At 36.8% G+C, this 16,484-nt stretch overlaps 1 protein-coding gene across 2 annotated transcripts in view; it reads left to right on the top strand.

The window, feature by feature from the left end:
- Window positions 1-16,484, top strand: part of bmp2k (BMP2 inducible kinase) — a 38,741-nt gene that overhangs the window by 14,126 nt on the left and 8,131 nt on the right. For both annotated transcript variants that reach the window (XM_051109394.1, XM_051109393.1), the window contains exons 2-15: window positions 2,255-2,373; window positions 2,454-2,559; window positions 3,158-3,300; window positions 5,093-5,214; window positions 6,727-6,808; window positions 7,727-7,859; window positions 8,356-8,459; window positions 8,577-8,656; window positions 8,753-8,901; window positions 9,437-9,624; window positions 10,809-10,931; window positions 12,385-12,542; window positions 13,177-13,331; window positions 13,974-14,093. In XM_051109394.1, coding sequence (XP_050965351.1) covers window positions 2,255-2,373; window positions 2,454-2,559; window positions 3,158-3,300; window positions 5,093-5,214; window positions 6,727-6,808; window positions 7,727-7,859; window positions 8,356-8,459; window positions 8,577-8,656; window positions 8,753-8,901; window positions 9,437-9,624; window positions 10,809-10,931; window positions 12,385-12,542; window positions 13,177-13,331; window positions 13,974-14,093 — 1,782 coding nt within the window. The remainder of the gene's footprint in view (window positions 1-2,254; window positions 2,374-2,453; window positions 2,560-3,157; window positions 3,301-5,092; window positions 5,215-6,726; window positions 6,809-7,726; window positions 7,860-8,355; window positions 8,460-8,576; window positions 8,657-8,752; window positions 8,902-9,436; window positions 9,625-10,808; window positions 10,932-12,384; window positions 12,543-13,176; window positions 13,332-13,973; window positions 14,094-16,484) is intronic.

Raw genomic sequence — 16,484 nt, 5'->3', positions numbered from 1 at the left:
GTCAGAATTTCATTTTCAGGTGAACCTACCTTATAAGGTTGTCTTTCTCCTAAGGCTTACTTTGTACACAGATGACTGCCAACAGTGAGCCAATCCCTAACTTGGCTTATGACTGCCTCTTTTCCATCATATTTTCCTCTTGAAAATGTGATTTATGTATTAAGCAACGGAGCAATATCAAGACGACCAATGCTGGAAGGACATTTTGAGCTCTCTGTCTTATACCTGTGTTAAACATGTACGAGTCACACAAGGTCACACAGATGGTCCCTGAACTCATCTCAGGTTAATACAAAGATCAGCCTCTTCTGTCCTTTAAATTCTCTCTGCTCATTCAGCAAGGAGCATTTCTAGTTTTAAATGAGAGAGAAATAAAAAAAAATAAAGCAGAATGAAAGAACTCCATTACAAAAGGTGTCTTCCATGTTCTTCAAAAATGAGACGTGGGCAGTAGTAATGACTTTTAAATTGTTCATTTCCACTCTCATTTATGGTGCACAGTGCTACCCACAACTCTCTCTGTTTAAATGGCAGTGCAGCCATTTTGCTTTTCATTACCATCTCTCGAAATCCTCACACTTTTCAGTAAACTCAAACACGAAATATGTTCATATTTTATTGTTTTATTTTACTTTATCCACCTTTTTCCTCAACGCGGAAGTAAGCCTATGAATGAGACTTTCAGGTTCATTATCGCTATAGGAAAATAATAATAAGAATAACAGCATGCAGTAAACAGTAAAACTGTTTGTACTACAAACCAGTGTGCTGATAATTAAGATAATACATTAAAATAATATGGTAGATTTGCAATATCAAGCAGCAAAACAAGCTGTTTTGTGCAGCTAAAAATAGCTGGACGCGGATGAGACTGGAAGCCACACCCATAAAATGTACAAATGAAGGCACCCACTTTTACCGGAAGAAAAAGGTAGAATAAAAAAAAAAGGAAATGTATAAAAATGCGTAACATTTTTTTTATGCAGTACCTTATGCCTGCTGAGAGTACTAAAACAATGTTACAGCCTTTATGATAAATAATTATCATCATCACATTAGCATGAAGTTTCATTTCTGTTGTTTACATTATTTTTTTTTTTTAGTATATATTTTTATTGAATGTCAGAACCTTCCTGAAATTCCTCTTTGAATTATTTAAGAAACTCAAATGTGTGTATTTATTTGTGAGCAATGTTAATTTTTACAGCAAATTTTGATTTAGTCTTAGTCACAGTTTTTTTGACTAAAATGCCATTTAGCTTAGTCATATTTTAGTCATCTGAATGGTTTTCAGTTTTACTCTAGTTTTAGTCAACTACATATAAGATTTTAGTAGATTTAGTCGGCTAACATCTAATGGGTTTATTTAAAGTGTAATGCATTTGTTAAGCATTTCTTTAAAATGACCAAACTCAATGTATAGGTTTGATATTAACTCTTTCCCCGCCAGCGTTTTTTAAAAAATGTTACCAGCCACCGCCAGCATTTTTGCTTATTTTCACCTGAATTTGAGGGCTCTCAGAATATTTTCTGCTATGAATATATGAACATTTTATATATCAAAACAAAGATCTGAGCCTCTGCTTTTAAACACAAAAAAAACTATTTTATTCTGTCTTCATGTTTTAATGTTTTATCATCACTTGAATGCAGATAGGTTTCATCAGAAATACAACATTTTGGACGACAAACTGAGAAAAATGCATTTTTATCAAAGCAGTGCATTTTCAAGCAAAATACATTCAGATGTCAAATTCTTTAACCTCTAAATAATTATATGAATAATTGAAATTGCATTCAACAGACAGACAGACAGACACACACACACACACACACACACATTGTGTCTGTGTCTGTGTCTGCACTCAGAAAACCAGACCGAATTAAGTTCTCTTTTGGGTCATCAAATTTATCCATGTGTCTGCTGTTTTCTTACTCCCAGATATTGTCATTTTTAAACGTTTTATGAGAAGTGGAGCAAATGTATGGTAGCTTATGTCCCGTCGGATAGATCAATAGGCCATGTTACAGTTCAAATGTACGCATTTGACCTCCTAACCACGCAGCAGATTCGTTCTGAATGAATCTCTTCCCATATCGTGCCTCCCTAACGAAATTAACACTGTTTGTGAGTCTTGCAAAGTGGATTTAAAGTTCTTGGTTTCAAATGTTTATGACAGATCAGATGTGTGGAGATCTCTGTGCTGATATACATTAGAACTAACCTTCTGTATATGTATGTTTGTGTATCCAGGAGGTTTCTCCATGGTGTTTCTGGCCCGCACACATAGCGGAGTAAGATGTGCCCTGAAAAGGATGTACGTGAACAATGTCCACGATCTGAACATCTTCAAGCGGGAGATTACAATCATGGTGAGTCAAGCTGGGGTATGTTTTTTTGGGTGAGTATATCAGTACATCACATTTACAAAATCTTTTTTATGTTCCCCTAGAAAGAGTTATCGGGACACAAGAACATTGTGCGGTATCTGGACTCAACCACGAATGCGGTTGGAGACAGTGTATGGGAGGTTCTGATTCTGATGGAATATTGCAAGGGTAATACAGCTTTGAACTTAACTATGTTCTAAACATTACACACACTAAACATTTATCTGTGTGATTTTAAAATTCCTGAAATACAAGTTCATACTTGCATCACAGTACGTTTCTCTGACTGTATAAACATTTGTTGTTTGACGTTAATTATCTTAAAGAGTGCAACTGTAAATGATCAAAGAAACTTGTTTACTCTGATTTTCACATACTTTTTAGACGCTGCTGTTTTAACAGAGCTGAACATCCTGAATTACCAGTATTTCTGATTAAGAGCCAGTACTTAGTTTGCAGTTTTACTAGCCAACTGAATTGCAGCCAATTGACCAAGCTGTTGCTACTGTCCAAAAAAACTAAAAATATTATATTTACGTTTAATCATTTAGCAGATGCTTTTACCCAAAGCGACATCAAAATATGAGCTCATACAAAGTGTTAATCAATACGATGCTAGTATATAAATAATACTAAAATAACATTGAACAAATCTGGATTTAATGGATTACCTCAAGCCCTTGGGATTTTTCCCTTCCAATCTCATGATATCCCTAATCTAATCCTGCTTGTTTGTTGACTGAATTAATGTGTTTTTGCCATCTAGCTGGTCAGGTGGTGAAGCAGATGAACCAACGGCTGCATGTAGGATTCACAGAAGCAGAGGTTCTTAACATATTCTGTGATGCCTGTGAAGCTGTTGCCAGACTCCACCAGTGTAAAACGCCAATCATTCACAGAGACCTAAAGGTACAGTAGAGAAAATGCTGTACTAAGACAACTACAGGATATTTCTAAGCATTGGTAGTATAAATGAGTTGCATGCAGCTTATTCCCAACCATTTAAATGGTTCACTAAAGATGTGAATCTGTAGACGCAAGTACAGACGTGTTTGGCGTTTTCATCTGTGTGATTTCATATTTTTTGGAGAGCATGTATAAGGCACTCTGGCTGATCAGTCATTCTCTTTTGTTTGACTGTATTTGCCTAGCTGAAAGGGTAAATTGAGGACACTCCTTCAGTTTAGTTTAGGGAACCATGCGCTGATCGCTTCAGTTCAACACAGTGATGCTAGACATGATCTCTCAAACCAATTACTCTGCTCACAAACATTATTAATGGCAAGCATTAGCGAAACACAGGCAGAGACAGGCATGCTATGCTGTGTCAGTGAAAAACAGAAGTGCTTAAAAGAAGCAAGGCCGCCCTTTTGGCAGAAAAGTGTGGGAACAGGCCAGTGCTGCTATTCAAATGAACACTTTTCCCACCGGTCAAAACCAATCACAGTCTAAAATAATTGGGAAATTATTGAACACTGAAGTGGAAGAACTTTTTGTTTACTCATTTGTCATAGAGGGATTTCCCCATGGAGGCTGTTGTTTTTTCATATACCGTAAGGTGATGAGGAACACAAGAACAAAAAAAACATGTTAGTGTACTGTGTTAGTCAGTTCAAGTCTTGTAAGACATGAGATTTGTTGTGGAAAATTTTGTTGGATATTTTTGTTCATATAATATTCATTTGCTGTATAACCATGTTGACATGCAAATATAATGTGCAGGATCTCATTGTTCTCTAGATACTTACTCAAGATGTTGCAAATTGACTAGTTGTAACCGGTTTACTTCCTCTTTTTATGTATTTTAAGCATTAACCCATTTAATCCCATGATGTTTGTGACATTTAGCTTGAAGGTTCTGAAAGGTATTGATGTATTTTAAACCTTAGAGTGCAGACTGTATTTAATGTAAACATTTGGGTTTTTAATTTAGGGGCAATATTTGCCCCCTGGAATGGATTTTTTTTAATCACCTTATTATTATAATAACCATATGTTGTCTTTACTGTCAAATACTTAAATTTACCCAATTACTTTAATCAATATTTTAAACTGTTGTCAATAACAGTAGACAGTTTAATATAGAAAACTGTATTAAATGTTTTGTTTCATTTCGGGCACGTCACATTCCGGCTCTTGTTATGATCACTGAATCTATGAAATTATTGTTTTATTTCCGTCATATTTGCACTGTGTTGTTCAGCGCTGACTAATCTAAGCGTCTCTGATTGGTGCGTTTTCAGTGCTGATTAATCTAAGCACCTCTGATTGGCCAGTGCATTCAAAACAGTGCGTAAAAGCAGTCTGACGCAGTGTGAGCAAATAAATATGTAATTTAGTGAATTGACACATTTCATTCATTTTCATTTCATTTCATTTTATTCATGACAGCCGTAATACGTTGTTTAATTATGCAGGGGCATTTTGTCGCCACTTTGTCTTGAATTTATGGAGCATTTTTGTTAATTTTGTTGGCATTTTTGCCACAAGTCCTCATAAATGTTCTGACCCTGGTTTGGGTGGAGTAAGAATGAAGTTTGTGCCTTTTAAAAATGGCTTTGTATAATATATGAAGTGTATAATATGTATATATGAAGTACTTAATTACATTTCCTTCTTTCTTTCCTGCCTCTGTCACTTGACTGTTTGAGTTTTTAGTGGTTGGACCTATTAACAAAGATCACCACGTGTGTGTTGACAGGTAGAAAACATCCTTCTAAATGACCAGGGAAACTACGTTTTGTGTGACTTTGGAAGTGCCACACACAAAGTTCTGCTTCCACATAAAGATGGAATAACTGCGGTGGAGGATGAGATCAAGAAGTAAGAAATTCTGCAGAACAGAGTGGAGTTTTGAAACAGCGGAATTTACAAATGACTTTTTTGTAGAATTTTTGTGTTGTGAGTGTGTGTGTATGTTTACCTACGCTGATTGTATAGTTTGGAAAAAACATCAAGCACCATTACTGCTTACTATTACATGGCTCTCTGGACTCAAAGGCAAATTTATTCCTGAGATGGCAAAGTTTCATTTTCAGCAACCATTTCTCCAGTCTTCAGTGTCACATGATTTTTGAGAAATCTTTCTAATATGCCAATTTAGTGCTGAAGAAACATTTCTTATTATCAGTGTTGAAATGGTACTGCTTAATAATTTAATGGAAACCATGATTCATTATTTGAGGTTTTGTTTAATAAATAGAAAGTTTAAAGGAACAGCTAAAAGGAATTCAATTCTTGGTAACACTTTAGTATAGGGTCCAGTTCACACTGTTAACTAGGTACTTATTAGCATGCATATTACTAGCATTTTGGCTGTTTATTAGTACTCATAAAGCGCATATTCTGCATGACCATGTTCTACATCCCTAATCCTACCCAATACCTAAACTTAAAGGGGTCATCGGATGCAAAGTTCACTTTTACATGTTGTTTGAACATGAATGTGTTGGCGCTGTGTGTACACATCTACCCTATAATGACAAACATCCACCCAGTGGTTTTTAATTAATCTGTAAAAGTAATTTCCCCTTTTTCAAATCAAGCCATTCTCAGCTTCTTGTCTGTGTGGCGACACATGACAGAGGCTGCTCCCACGATAGTTTGATTGACACTGGCGTCTTACCTCAGACCCGCCCAGGGTGAGCTGTAACAGTTCGATCACCTTTCCTAATAACGTACTACTTAGCAAATTTAGCGGCTAAAGTAAACAGCACGGTTCGGCACTCCACAGAGGAGTGGGGCGGGGTGAGCAGAGCTCATTTGCATTTAAAGGACCATGCAACAGAATCGGCTGATTTCTGCAGAGCTGATTTTGTTTGTTTTTTTACACTACCATCGAGAAATTTTAACCAAAGTATGTTATAGACTTTTCATTAAGACCCTAAAGAATCATATCAACTTGTGAAAAATGGGCATCCGATGACCCCTTTAACAACTACCTTACTATTAACAAGTAGCAAATTAGGAGTTTATTGAGGCAAAAGTCATAGTGTGTTAATAGCGAGAACTGGACCTTAAAATAAAGTGTGACCAAATTCTTTAAAAAAAAAAAAAAAAACATTACTTACTGATCCGGACTTATAGTGTGTTTGATAGAATGCTATGCATTGTAGTTCTAGAGAGTGTCACACTTACGTATATTGTTGTAGACAAAATAACAGCATGTGTGTTGTCTCAGAGTAGCGGTGGATTTGCTCTGTTGCGAAGCTCACTGGTGCATCAAATTCACATTTTTGTCCATGTAATCTTGAGGAATTTACAGAATGTTTTAAGCTCATCTCGATGATGCAATATCTTGTTACTAGTTCATTATTTTCATTCTTCTCTGCTTAGGTACACGACTCTGTCATACCGTGCCCCAGAGATGATTAACTTGTACCAAGGGAAAGCCATCACCACAAAGGCTGATATCTGGGTAGGTAGTGAACACAAACATACAAACACGCACGCGCACACACATTCTCCCCAGTCTCTCTCTCCCTCATCTCCACCCACTCGTTCTCTTTTATTTCACTCTTCCACTCTGTCTCATGTCATTCTCCAGCACATTACACAAGCTGGCGAGCTGGTTTGGTCAGCCTGACACAGCAGACACAGATGCCAAACCGGTTTCCTCTATAAATGAGGGCTCTTAGGGGTGTGCTTTACAGCCATCCTTGAAATCCTGGCTTTGTTTCAAAGCTGATTCTTTTGTTGATATTTCACTTTGTGTCATGAATAGTGGCATGTATCAGGGTGTGGTGGTGTAGAAATTAGTAGTTTTTTTAAGTTCATCAGTCACATTTCAGACATGTTTACTAGAGCTAAAGAGCTGTGTTATATGCATGTGGGCCTGATGGAAAGCAGTAAAGAAAAGAGCTTCCTGATTTCTGGCAGTGTTGTAAAGACAGAAATGAGGCCTCATGAAGGCAGACTTCCTCTTTAACTTTAACATGCTGTGAAAGGTAGCTTAGTCTCATTTCACAGCCCTTTCTTCCAAACAAATGCTGGACAGAACAGAAAAGAAACTGTCTACCCACAGTTCCATGATAGTTCTTCAATAGAAAGGTCTCAATGTGATAAATTTCACCAGTGCAAATGGTTGCCCTTCATGGTCATCGTGTCAGAACTTGCTCGGGTAGGAAGAGGAAATGTATGACTATACTTCCTGCCCATTTGCTCTATCTGAAAATAGAAAGAATTCTCAGAATTCATCTTGTACAACACGGAGCAGCTGTCAGCCGTTATAAGTGTTGTCATGGGTGCAGTGTTTACTTATTAGAGCAATGAAACCTGATGTATTGAATGTTTTTGTGTGGAATTACAGTTTCTTGTTTTCTCTCTCTTTTCCCAGGCACTTGGATGCTTGTTGTACAAGCTGTGTTTCTTCACACTTCCATTTGGGGAGAGTCAAGTTGCCATATGTGACGGAACCTTTGCTGTTCCGGACGGTTCAAAATTCTCCTCTAAGTTGCACTGTTTAATCAGTAAGCAGCTTTCAGATATTCCCAAGAGATTTGAAATTATTTTGTGAAAGATTGTGTAATTTGAGTGTGTACACAACGTCTGTGGTGGAGTTTTGATATTAAGTTGGACAATAGCTCCACCCTCTGGTTGTGTAGAGGTATTGCACACGTGCATACCAGCTCCTGAAGGACAGTTCACCCAAAAATGACAATTCTGTCATAATTTTTTTGATCCTCATGTCGTTTCAGACCCATATAACTGACTTATTTAAGAGTTTCATGTGGTTCATGAAAGAGAAGTTAGATGACAGAAATTACATTTTTGTGTGATCTATCCCTTTAAAAAAAGAGTTGATTTAAAAAAGAGATAATATTTCATGCATTAAAGTAGTATTATAAGTCATTTTTGTAATGTTTTCTATTTTATATAAATAACTGAATGTTTTTTTTTTGGGGGGGGGGGATCTTCTCCTCAAACTTAGATTGATTCATTTTATAACTGCCTTTTTTGTCACAGGATACATGTTGGAACCTGATCAAGAAAAGAGACCTGACATCTATCAAGTTTCTTACTTTGCCTTTCGGTTAGCTGGAAAGGAGTGTCCAGTGCCAAATCTTTTTGTAAGTAACCTAACACAAATCTTAAACTTTTGTATGATTCAGAGTTATGAATAATTAATGTTAATTAATTAATGTGTTAATAATTAATGAGTGTTTGTTTTGATTTTTGCTACACAGAACTCTCCCCTTCCCACCTCATTGCCAGAGCCCTTTACTGCTAGTGATATTGCTGCTAAAAAGAGCCTGACAAAAGCCAGGTAACATTTTAGAGCCTTGTGTGTGACTTTCAGGTTGCTTGAATCCAGCTAATCTTTTAAGTAGCCTGTTTTCACCTTATGTCTTTTTTTCATTAGGATAACAGATTCAGTTGGACCAACAGAAACATCAATTGCACCCAGGCAAAGACCCAAAGCTGCAAATAGTAATGTTTTGCCTTTGTCTAGCTCTGTAACTCCTGTGAAAATGACTGTATCCTCAGGTACGGTTAGCAACGGCCAGAAAGGTAAGCATTATAATCCACTTTTTCTTAAATATGTGACCCAAGACCACAAAACCTTAAGGATCAATTTTTTGAAACTGAGATTTATAAATCATCTGAAATCTGAATAAATAAGCTTTCCATTGATGTATGCTTTGTTAGGATAGGACAGTTTCTTGGCCGAGATACAACTATTTGAAAATCTGGAATCTGAGGGTGCAAAAAATCTAAATATTGAGAAAATTGCCTTTAAAGTTGTCCAAATGAAGTTCTTAGCAATGTATATTACTAATCAAAAATTAAGTTTTGATATATTTACAGTAGGTAATGTACAAAGTATCTTCATGGAACATGATCTTTAGTTAATATTCTAATGGTTTTTGGCATTAAAGGGAAATCGATCATTTTGACCCATACAATGAATTTTTTTTCTATTGCTACAAATATACCCGTGCTACTTAAGACTGGTTTTGTGGTCCAGGGTCACATATGGCCTGTCTTCTGTCTTTTTCCCCCCCTTTGGAAACAAGTTTTGACTATATGTTTGTGCTTGTCTCAGCTTCTGCAAACAGTCAGCAGTCGGCTGCGCAGATGCCGAGCAGCAGTCAACAGAACAGAGTGTTACAGCAGCTGCAGCCTGGAGACCTTCGACTTCAACAGCTACATCATCAACAACAACAGCAGCAGCAGCACAATATACACCATCAACAGCAAGTCACTGCAGAGCAGCTTCAGTACATGCAACAGGTAATAAGTGGCTCAGGAGGTCAAGACCAATGTGAAGCAACTGTTTATATTCAGCATGTTTAGATGTCTGTACAAATCAACGTGTGATAAAGATTATATTATCATATATAATATATTGCTATTATTATATTGTGTTTTTGTTGTTTTGTTTTTAAGGAATGACTTACTAATTTGAGAACGTTAATTTGATACATATTACTTTAAGTAATTAAAGGGTAGTTCACCCAAAAATGAAAATTCTGTCATTGATTACTCACCCTCATGTGATTCGAAACCAGCAAGACCTTTGTTCATCTTCAAAAAAGCACAAAAAAGTATTCTCATAGCTTCATAACATTACAGTTGAACCATATGGACTATTTTAACAAGTTTCTTACTACCTTTCTGGGCCTTGAATGTGTCAGCTGCATTGCTTTTCATGCAGGGTCAGAAAGCACTTGGATTTCTTCAAAAATATCTTAATTTGTGTTCCGAAGATGAAAAAAGGTCTTACGGGTTTAGAACGATGTGAGGGTGAGTAGCTAATGACAGAATTTTCATTTTGGGGTGAAATATCCCTTTAGGAGATGGGAACTCTAATGTCATTTGTAAATCAACAATAATTCATTTGCCAGTTTTGCCTCTTGGCATTGCAGCTCTACACACACAGGTGGCGCTGTGTGCTTTGAATTTGACTGTTAATGCTGCTTCTCTGGTTAATCACAGCGAGCTCTTCTTTAGTGACATACAATTGAGTGAAACTGTTCATCTTAAAAAAAAATATAGGGTGGGGATTTGTTTGCTATCCATTGGCAGATCTTAATGTGAGTTTGCAGTTGATGGTAAGAAAGCAATAGAGTTTATGCTGATTAAGTTATTGGAAAAGTCTAGCATATGTCACCATGGAGAAGAGTTTATAAAAATGTAAAAAAAATGAGTATAGATGAATTGTTTACGTGAAGATCATTAACATAATGTCATTAGAAAATTTAGAATTGCAGACAATATTAAAGGATTTTCTACTGCATAGACAGCCATTTTAAATCATAGACAGCATGTTAAATTACTCTGTCAGGCCAATGCTAGCAAAAACTGCAGTGTTATTACTCTGTGCAAACATGTTTAATGTCTTTTAAATATTGAGAAGCATTAATTGAACTTCCACGCTCATTACGACTGTCCACTGACATTTTTTTTTCCCACAGTATCATCAGGCCATGCAACAGAGCCTTCAGATGCAGCAGCAGCATATGCTTCAGCAGCAGATGATGATGCAGCAGCCCATATATCAATCCCAGCAGCAACAGCAGGCTCACTACACTGCCTTGGTGAGACACCTCATGCACCTGGAAAAATAGTGGCAGGGTCATTTTTTTCTACTCTTTAAAGAGGAATTTTGTCAGATTTTAAATATATGCAGTTTTAACATAGGAGAGATATATAAATGAATGCGAAGGAATGAAAATGTGTTGAGAAGGATAGTGCTGCTTTAAATGTAAATTTAGCCACTATGTGTATGTCAGTAGGTTATGTTGTATGTTGTATTTAATTAATCATTTTTCCTGGAAGTCTGAAATTAGACCGTCCTTGCCTTAAATACTCATTTGGCCCCACTAACTGAAGCAGTCTTCTGTGCCAAATCGTTTCTCCATCCAAGTGACTGTCGCCCAATCATAACCGTCAATAATTCCTTTGAATTGTATTTACGCTAAAACAGGAAATGTTGTCAACTGACTTTCGCTAAATACATAATGTTAAGGCGGAGCAATTTTTAGCTCATTTTCCACCGAATGGTTACCATCTGTTTAATTTCAGATGCAATCTGCTCCATGCAAAACCATCAGGGGATTGAATGGGGTGGTGAAATCGACCGATTCTCTGTGTTAAATCGTAACATATGAGGCAATTACACTGTAGGGAAATTCGAAGGCCTCTGTGGCGCTCTTTCTGTCTGTGTGTCTCTTTCTATCTCCCTGTGTCCTCATGGCCATTTTGTATAGAAAAAGCACACTTTTTTTCTGTTAAGCAAAAGATAAGTAACGGATGATGCACAGCGTTTTATGTAGTTTTTAGAACAAAATACCCAGGTTGACCAGGTCTTGTTACTTTTTTTTTTAAAGGGTTTTATAATATATAATATGCAATACTGCATATTATATACTGTTTATTACACATATACTCGCAAATTAATAAATAATAATGGACACGGAAGTTAAATATCGTTTTAAGTTAAAGGTATAGTTCACCCAAAAATTAAATTTTTTATTAATTACTCACCCTCATGTCGTTCCAAACTTGTAAGGCTGTCGTTCATCTTCAGAACACAAATTAAGATATTTCTAATAAAATCAGAGCATTTTCTGACCCTGCGTAGACAGTAACGCAACTACCACGTTTAAGGCCCAGAAGGGTAGTAAAGACATCATTAACATAGTGGTTCAACCATAATTCTATGAAGCTACGAGAATACCTTTTGTGTGCAAAGAAAACAAAAATAACGACTTCATTCAACAATTTCTTCTCTTCAGTGTGAGTCTTCGATGCGCTGTTACTATGACGTATGCGTGTAGTAACGCTGACGCATTGCATCATATAACATCAGACATTGAGACTAGCAACACAGTGGATGATGCTGTGTGATACAAGAGACATGAAAGTAGAACCATTATGTTGTCAAAAGTAAAGATCTGAAGATTGATGAGTGTTAGCACACCCCAGCAAGCATGTAGGAAATAAGGCTGCAGTTTAGTAAAATAAGTTTATTTGCTCGTGTCTTTACAGATGCATCAGTACCAGCAGGCCTTTGTTCAGCAACAGCAACAGCAATGTGCTCCAGTCCAACAGGTGGCCTATATCTCCCCTCTGGAATTCCAGACCCAACTGGGCTCCTATAACCCTGCTGGACCTTCTCCAGTAGAGACCCCCTTCGCTAACATCAGGCAAGCACCATGGACATTGTTACCCATGTACTTCAACATAGTCAGTCTGCCACACTGCAGCCTCTTGCACACAGAGATTCTGGGAAATACACGGATAACGTTTCCCATGATTTGTCCCAGGATCGTTTGATTTAGGTTCATTTTCCGGAATATGTGCGTGCATTCACACATCCTGTAAAGATCCAGTAAAGACGTGCCACCTTAAGATGTGATGCCCAATGTGGCACGTACCGTGTTTGCATTCACACAAAAGGCACTCTGGCAAACTTTTTTTTTAGATCAGCGCTCAATGTAAAAGGGGCTTCAGTGAAATTACAATACTGTTTGGTATTTTAATGTACTTTAAAATGTAATTTATCCCTGTGTGTGCAAAGTTAATTTTCAACAGCTATTACTCGAGTCTTCAGTGTCACATGATTATTCACAAATCATTCTAATATGCAGATATGGTGCTCAAGAAACATTTCTTCTTCTTCTTCTTCTTCTTCTTCTTCTTCTTCTTCTTCTTCTTCTTCTTCTTCTTCTTCTTCTTCTTCTTCTTCTTATTATTATTATTATTGTTATTATTATTATTATTATCAATGTTAAAAACCGGCTCTAAAAAATGTCTCTTTTCCTTTTTTGGTTGTTGTAGAAATCCAGTGTCCACTGTGGATGTCATGAGCCCTCCTCCCCAGACTGTCAATAACCCTCCTGATATGTCTGGTTGGAACCCATTTGGAGAAGACAATTTCTCCAAACTCACAGAAGAGGAGCTTCTTGATCGAGAGTTTGACCTTCTAAGAGCAAGCAAGTGTCTCTTTCTTTTGGTCTCAGTGTTTCTTTGAGTCTGTTTTAGGCTACGTTTACACTAGTGTGTTTTCGTTTTAAAACTTTTATAACTTTTTAATCGTTTACACTACTCCGGCATTTTCGACCCTCGAAAATACTGCAGACCCAGTTTTAGTTTGAAAACTCCAGGGATGCGTTTCAGTGTAAACGGACCAAAAAGAAGACCTTTGAAAATGATGGCTTCCCTTAATGACTGTGTAAACAATAACATCATGCTTATTGTTGTACCCACAGATATGTATAGGTAGATTCCCCATTCAACCGCTTCAAGCATGGCGTGTCTGCTATCTAAATAATAGGGCATCTACCTATACATATCTATGGTTGTACCTGCATGAATGGTCATGTGACATGCGTTTTCACTTGTGTAGTGTCGACGGAGATTGTTTTCTGAAACGCAGTGAAAACACCAGTGTAGACGAGAATCGTTTTCATTTTAAAACAAAAACGCACTAGTGTAAACAGGGCCTTAGAACTGCATCTACAAATCCATCCTCTTTTAGCATTCTATTCTACACCCTCTCCAGCAGAGGGCATACACAGCCTGCTTCATTCCTTCACTGACAACATCTACGTGTCTGCCACCTTTCTTCCCCACAGAAAAGCCGGTAGAGCGATCTGTCAGCATGGAGGCCAGCAACATAGACAGACAGCAGCCGGTACTGCAGCCCTCACTCCCTGAGGATCCATTTGGCTCTGTGCCCTTCCTGGCCAACGCAGGCAAGTTCTAGCAGCCGGCTCTCAAAGGACCCTCACCAAAGTTCCCTGTTTACCGTCCTCCTCTCTCCTCATATCTGTGCTCCCCTATTCCTGCTCTTCCCGAACCCTTTCTGTCTCTCTGCTCGCTGGATGTGGCCCCTCTACACCACATATCACTGTCACATCTGGACTCGGGTGACAAACAAAATCAATGTTACCATTTATTCCTTTAATCACTTAAATGCATACATTTAGACAGTTACAATATTGTCGTTATTTAAACGAACCCTGTATGTCTTAGGAAACCTTTGTTGTTTTTATTTCTCACTGTTCATAAGGTGTAGACAAGATAAAAATTTAATAAAACACTATATATCTGGTGCATACATAGATTTAGATATTATATATTTAGATAGCCCCCTCCCCAACAGGCCGAAAAATAGTAAATAGATAAAATGCAAGCATAGAAATAGAGAGAATTTTCAGATTATAAAATAATGCATATGTATCATTTGGAACTATAAGCGATAAGAAGAAATATAGACTCGCATATGTTTTAAGTGTTTTAAATTCTAGGGATTTATACTTTATAAAACCATAGCTTTATAGCACCTCCATGCTTGTTGCTGGTGCCTTGAATTTTTTTTTTTTTTTTCCTACTCTTATTATATGTATTTTGAGCTTTAACTTTTGTTTGTCTTTGCACTTGCAATTTATAGTAGTACTTTTGTGCTATGCTCTTTTCACATCTACATTTTTAAACATTTTAATAGGTTTAGTTTTAATCAAATAGTTTGAGATAACTCTTATATACAGTGCAGTTTCACTGCAGTATGTGTAAGTGAATTGTACTCTGGACTTTTGTCAGTTTTTTTTTTGTCAATTTTTATTTTTTTTCTCAGGACTGACTTTTTTTTAACATATTAAGCAGAGCAGAATAATGTACAAGTTTAAGGGAATTTTCTTTCTTTTTTTCTATAATTTTGGCATTTACATTTTTTGTCAAAGGCATCAGGTTGGCATGATAGAATAGATTTTCGAATTCTTGAACAACCTAATTTTCCACTTACTAGATTTTTTCTTTAAAGCAGTTAGCTACATTTTGTGCTTGATAGCAAGTTGTTGATAAAAACAGTGAGTGCCAGAAGTTCTCAGGTACAATTTCTATGGACCTCAAACCATAGAAAATTTGCAGCGATCCTCATATTCACTTTGTTTACTTGTAAGCATGCCAATTTTTCATGGAGTTGAACACAAGTCTCTCTCCTCCAGTGTTAGAGTTGGCTTTAAATTCCTCATTGAGACTTGTTTTTTTCCTTTCTGTAATTTACTGTGAAGATACTTTAAGTTGCCAATTTAGGGAACATTGGCAGGTTAACTTGGAGTGAGGTTAGCCGAATAATCAGAAACTGTTGCGTCTACAAAAGCAGAGTTGGCAGCCCTGTTTTTTTTTCTTTTGCATAATTTGCTTTATTATTATGTAGCCTATGCTAGAACTCTTTTCTGGTCACACATGATGTTTTCCATAGAAAACGCTATGTCTAAGAATGTATGAGCCTTTTACATGTTAACACTGGTCATCACACCACAAACACGTATCACGTCATTTGTTGCTGTCTCATTCATAACAGCAGCATTGAGCCTTAATTAATGGCAGATGTTACATGGATTCATTGTCGGCACGTGCATTTAGAGGTACTTGCTCAGTGCATTTAGTAATAGTTTACATAAGGGCTTACCATAATGTTTACGGAAGTTTATTTTCCCAACGGTAAGTTGACCATAATATTTAGCGAATCCGTGTTTTGGATTCCTAATTTTATGTACTCATTCATCTCATCACCCACTCAAGTTACTTTGCTTTATCAGAACGTGTCTGGTAACATTTTCTGTGTTTAGTTTAATGTGTTTGTTACCATTCTGTATTAGATAAAGACAGCCATTTTCAGAGACATCTTGATTGAGTGGGATATTGGTGGACAGTTAAAACTGACTGACCTGTGAACACATACATGTATTAAAAGTCTTTTGAGCCATAATGTGAACTGTTGTGCAAGCAGAACATTCATTGAGGATGACTAAACCCACTTGCATATAAATTGGAGTTATAGGTTACTTTTGTTCTTAATTATTCTTTTTAGTTTTGTTGACGCTAATACTAAAAGTGCACAAGTGACAGTTTCTCTTTCATTTCCAACCCCAGAGATCATGGTACAGGAGTCTTAGCTATGTAACACACTGTTTATGTTGCATATGTTCCTATAGATGCCAGAAGTTCATAGCTCCTCCATTCCTCAGTGACTTCTCATCTGTACATACATGCATACATACAGCATCAGTTGCATAAGCTGTTAATGTTCAGTCTCCAATTGACAAACTGATGTAAATACTCATGTATCATAATGTATAACT

The sequence above is a fragment of the Labeo rohita genome, chromosome 5, assembly GCF_022985175.1.
Source record: "Labeo rohita strain BAU-BD-2019 chromosome 5, IGBB_LRoh.1.0, whole genome shotgun sequence".
Lineage (NCBI taxonomy): Eukaryota > Metazoa > Chordata > Actinopteri > Cypriniformes > Cyprinidae > Labeo > Labeo rohita.
Note: the sequence above shows the minus strand (reverse complement) of the source record. Positions and strands in the feature narration are given on the sequence as shown.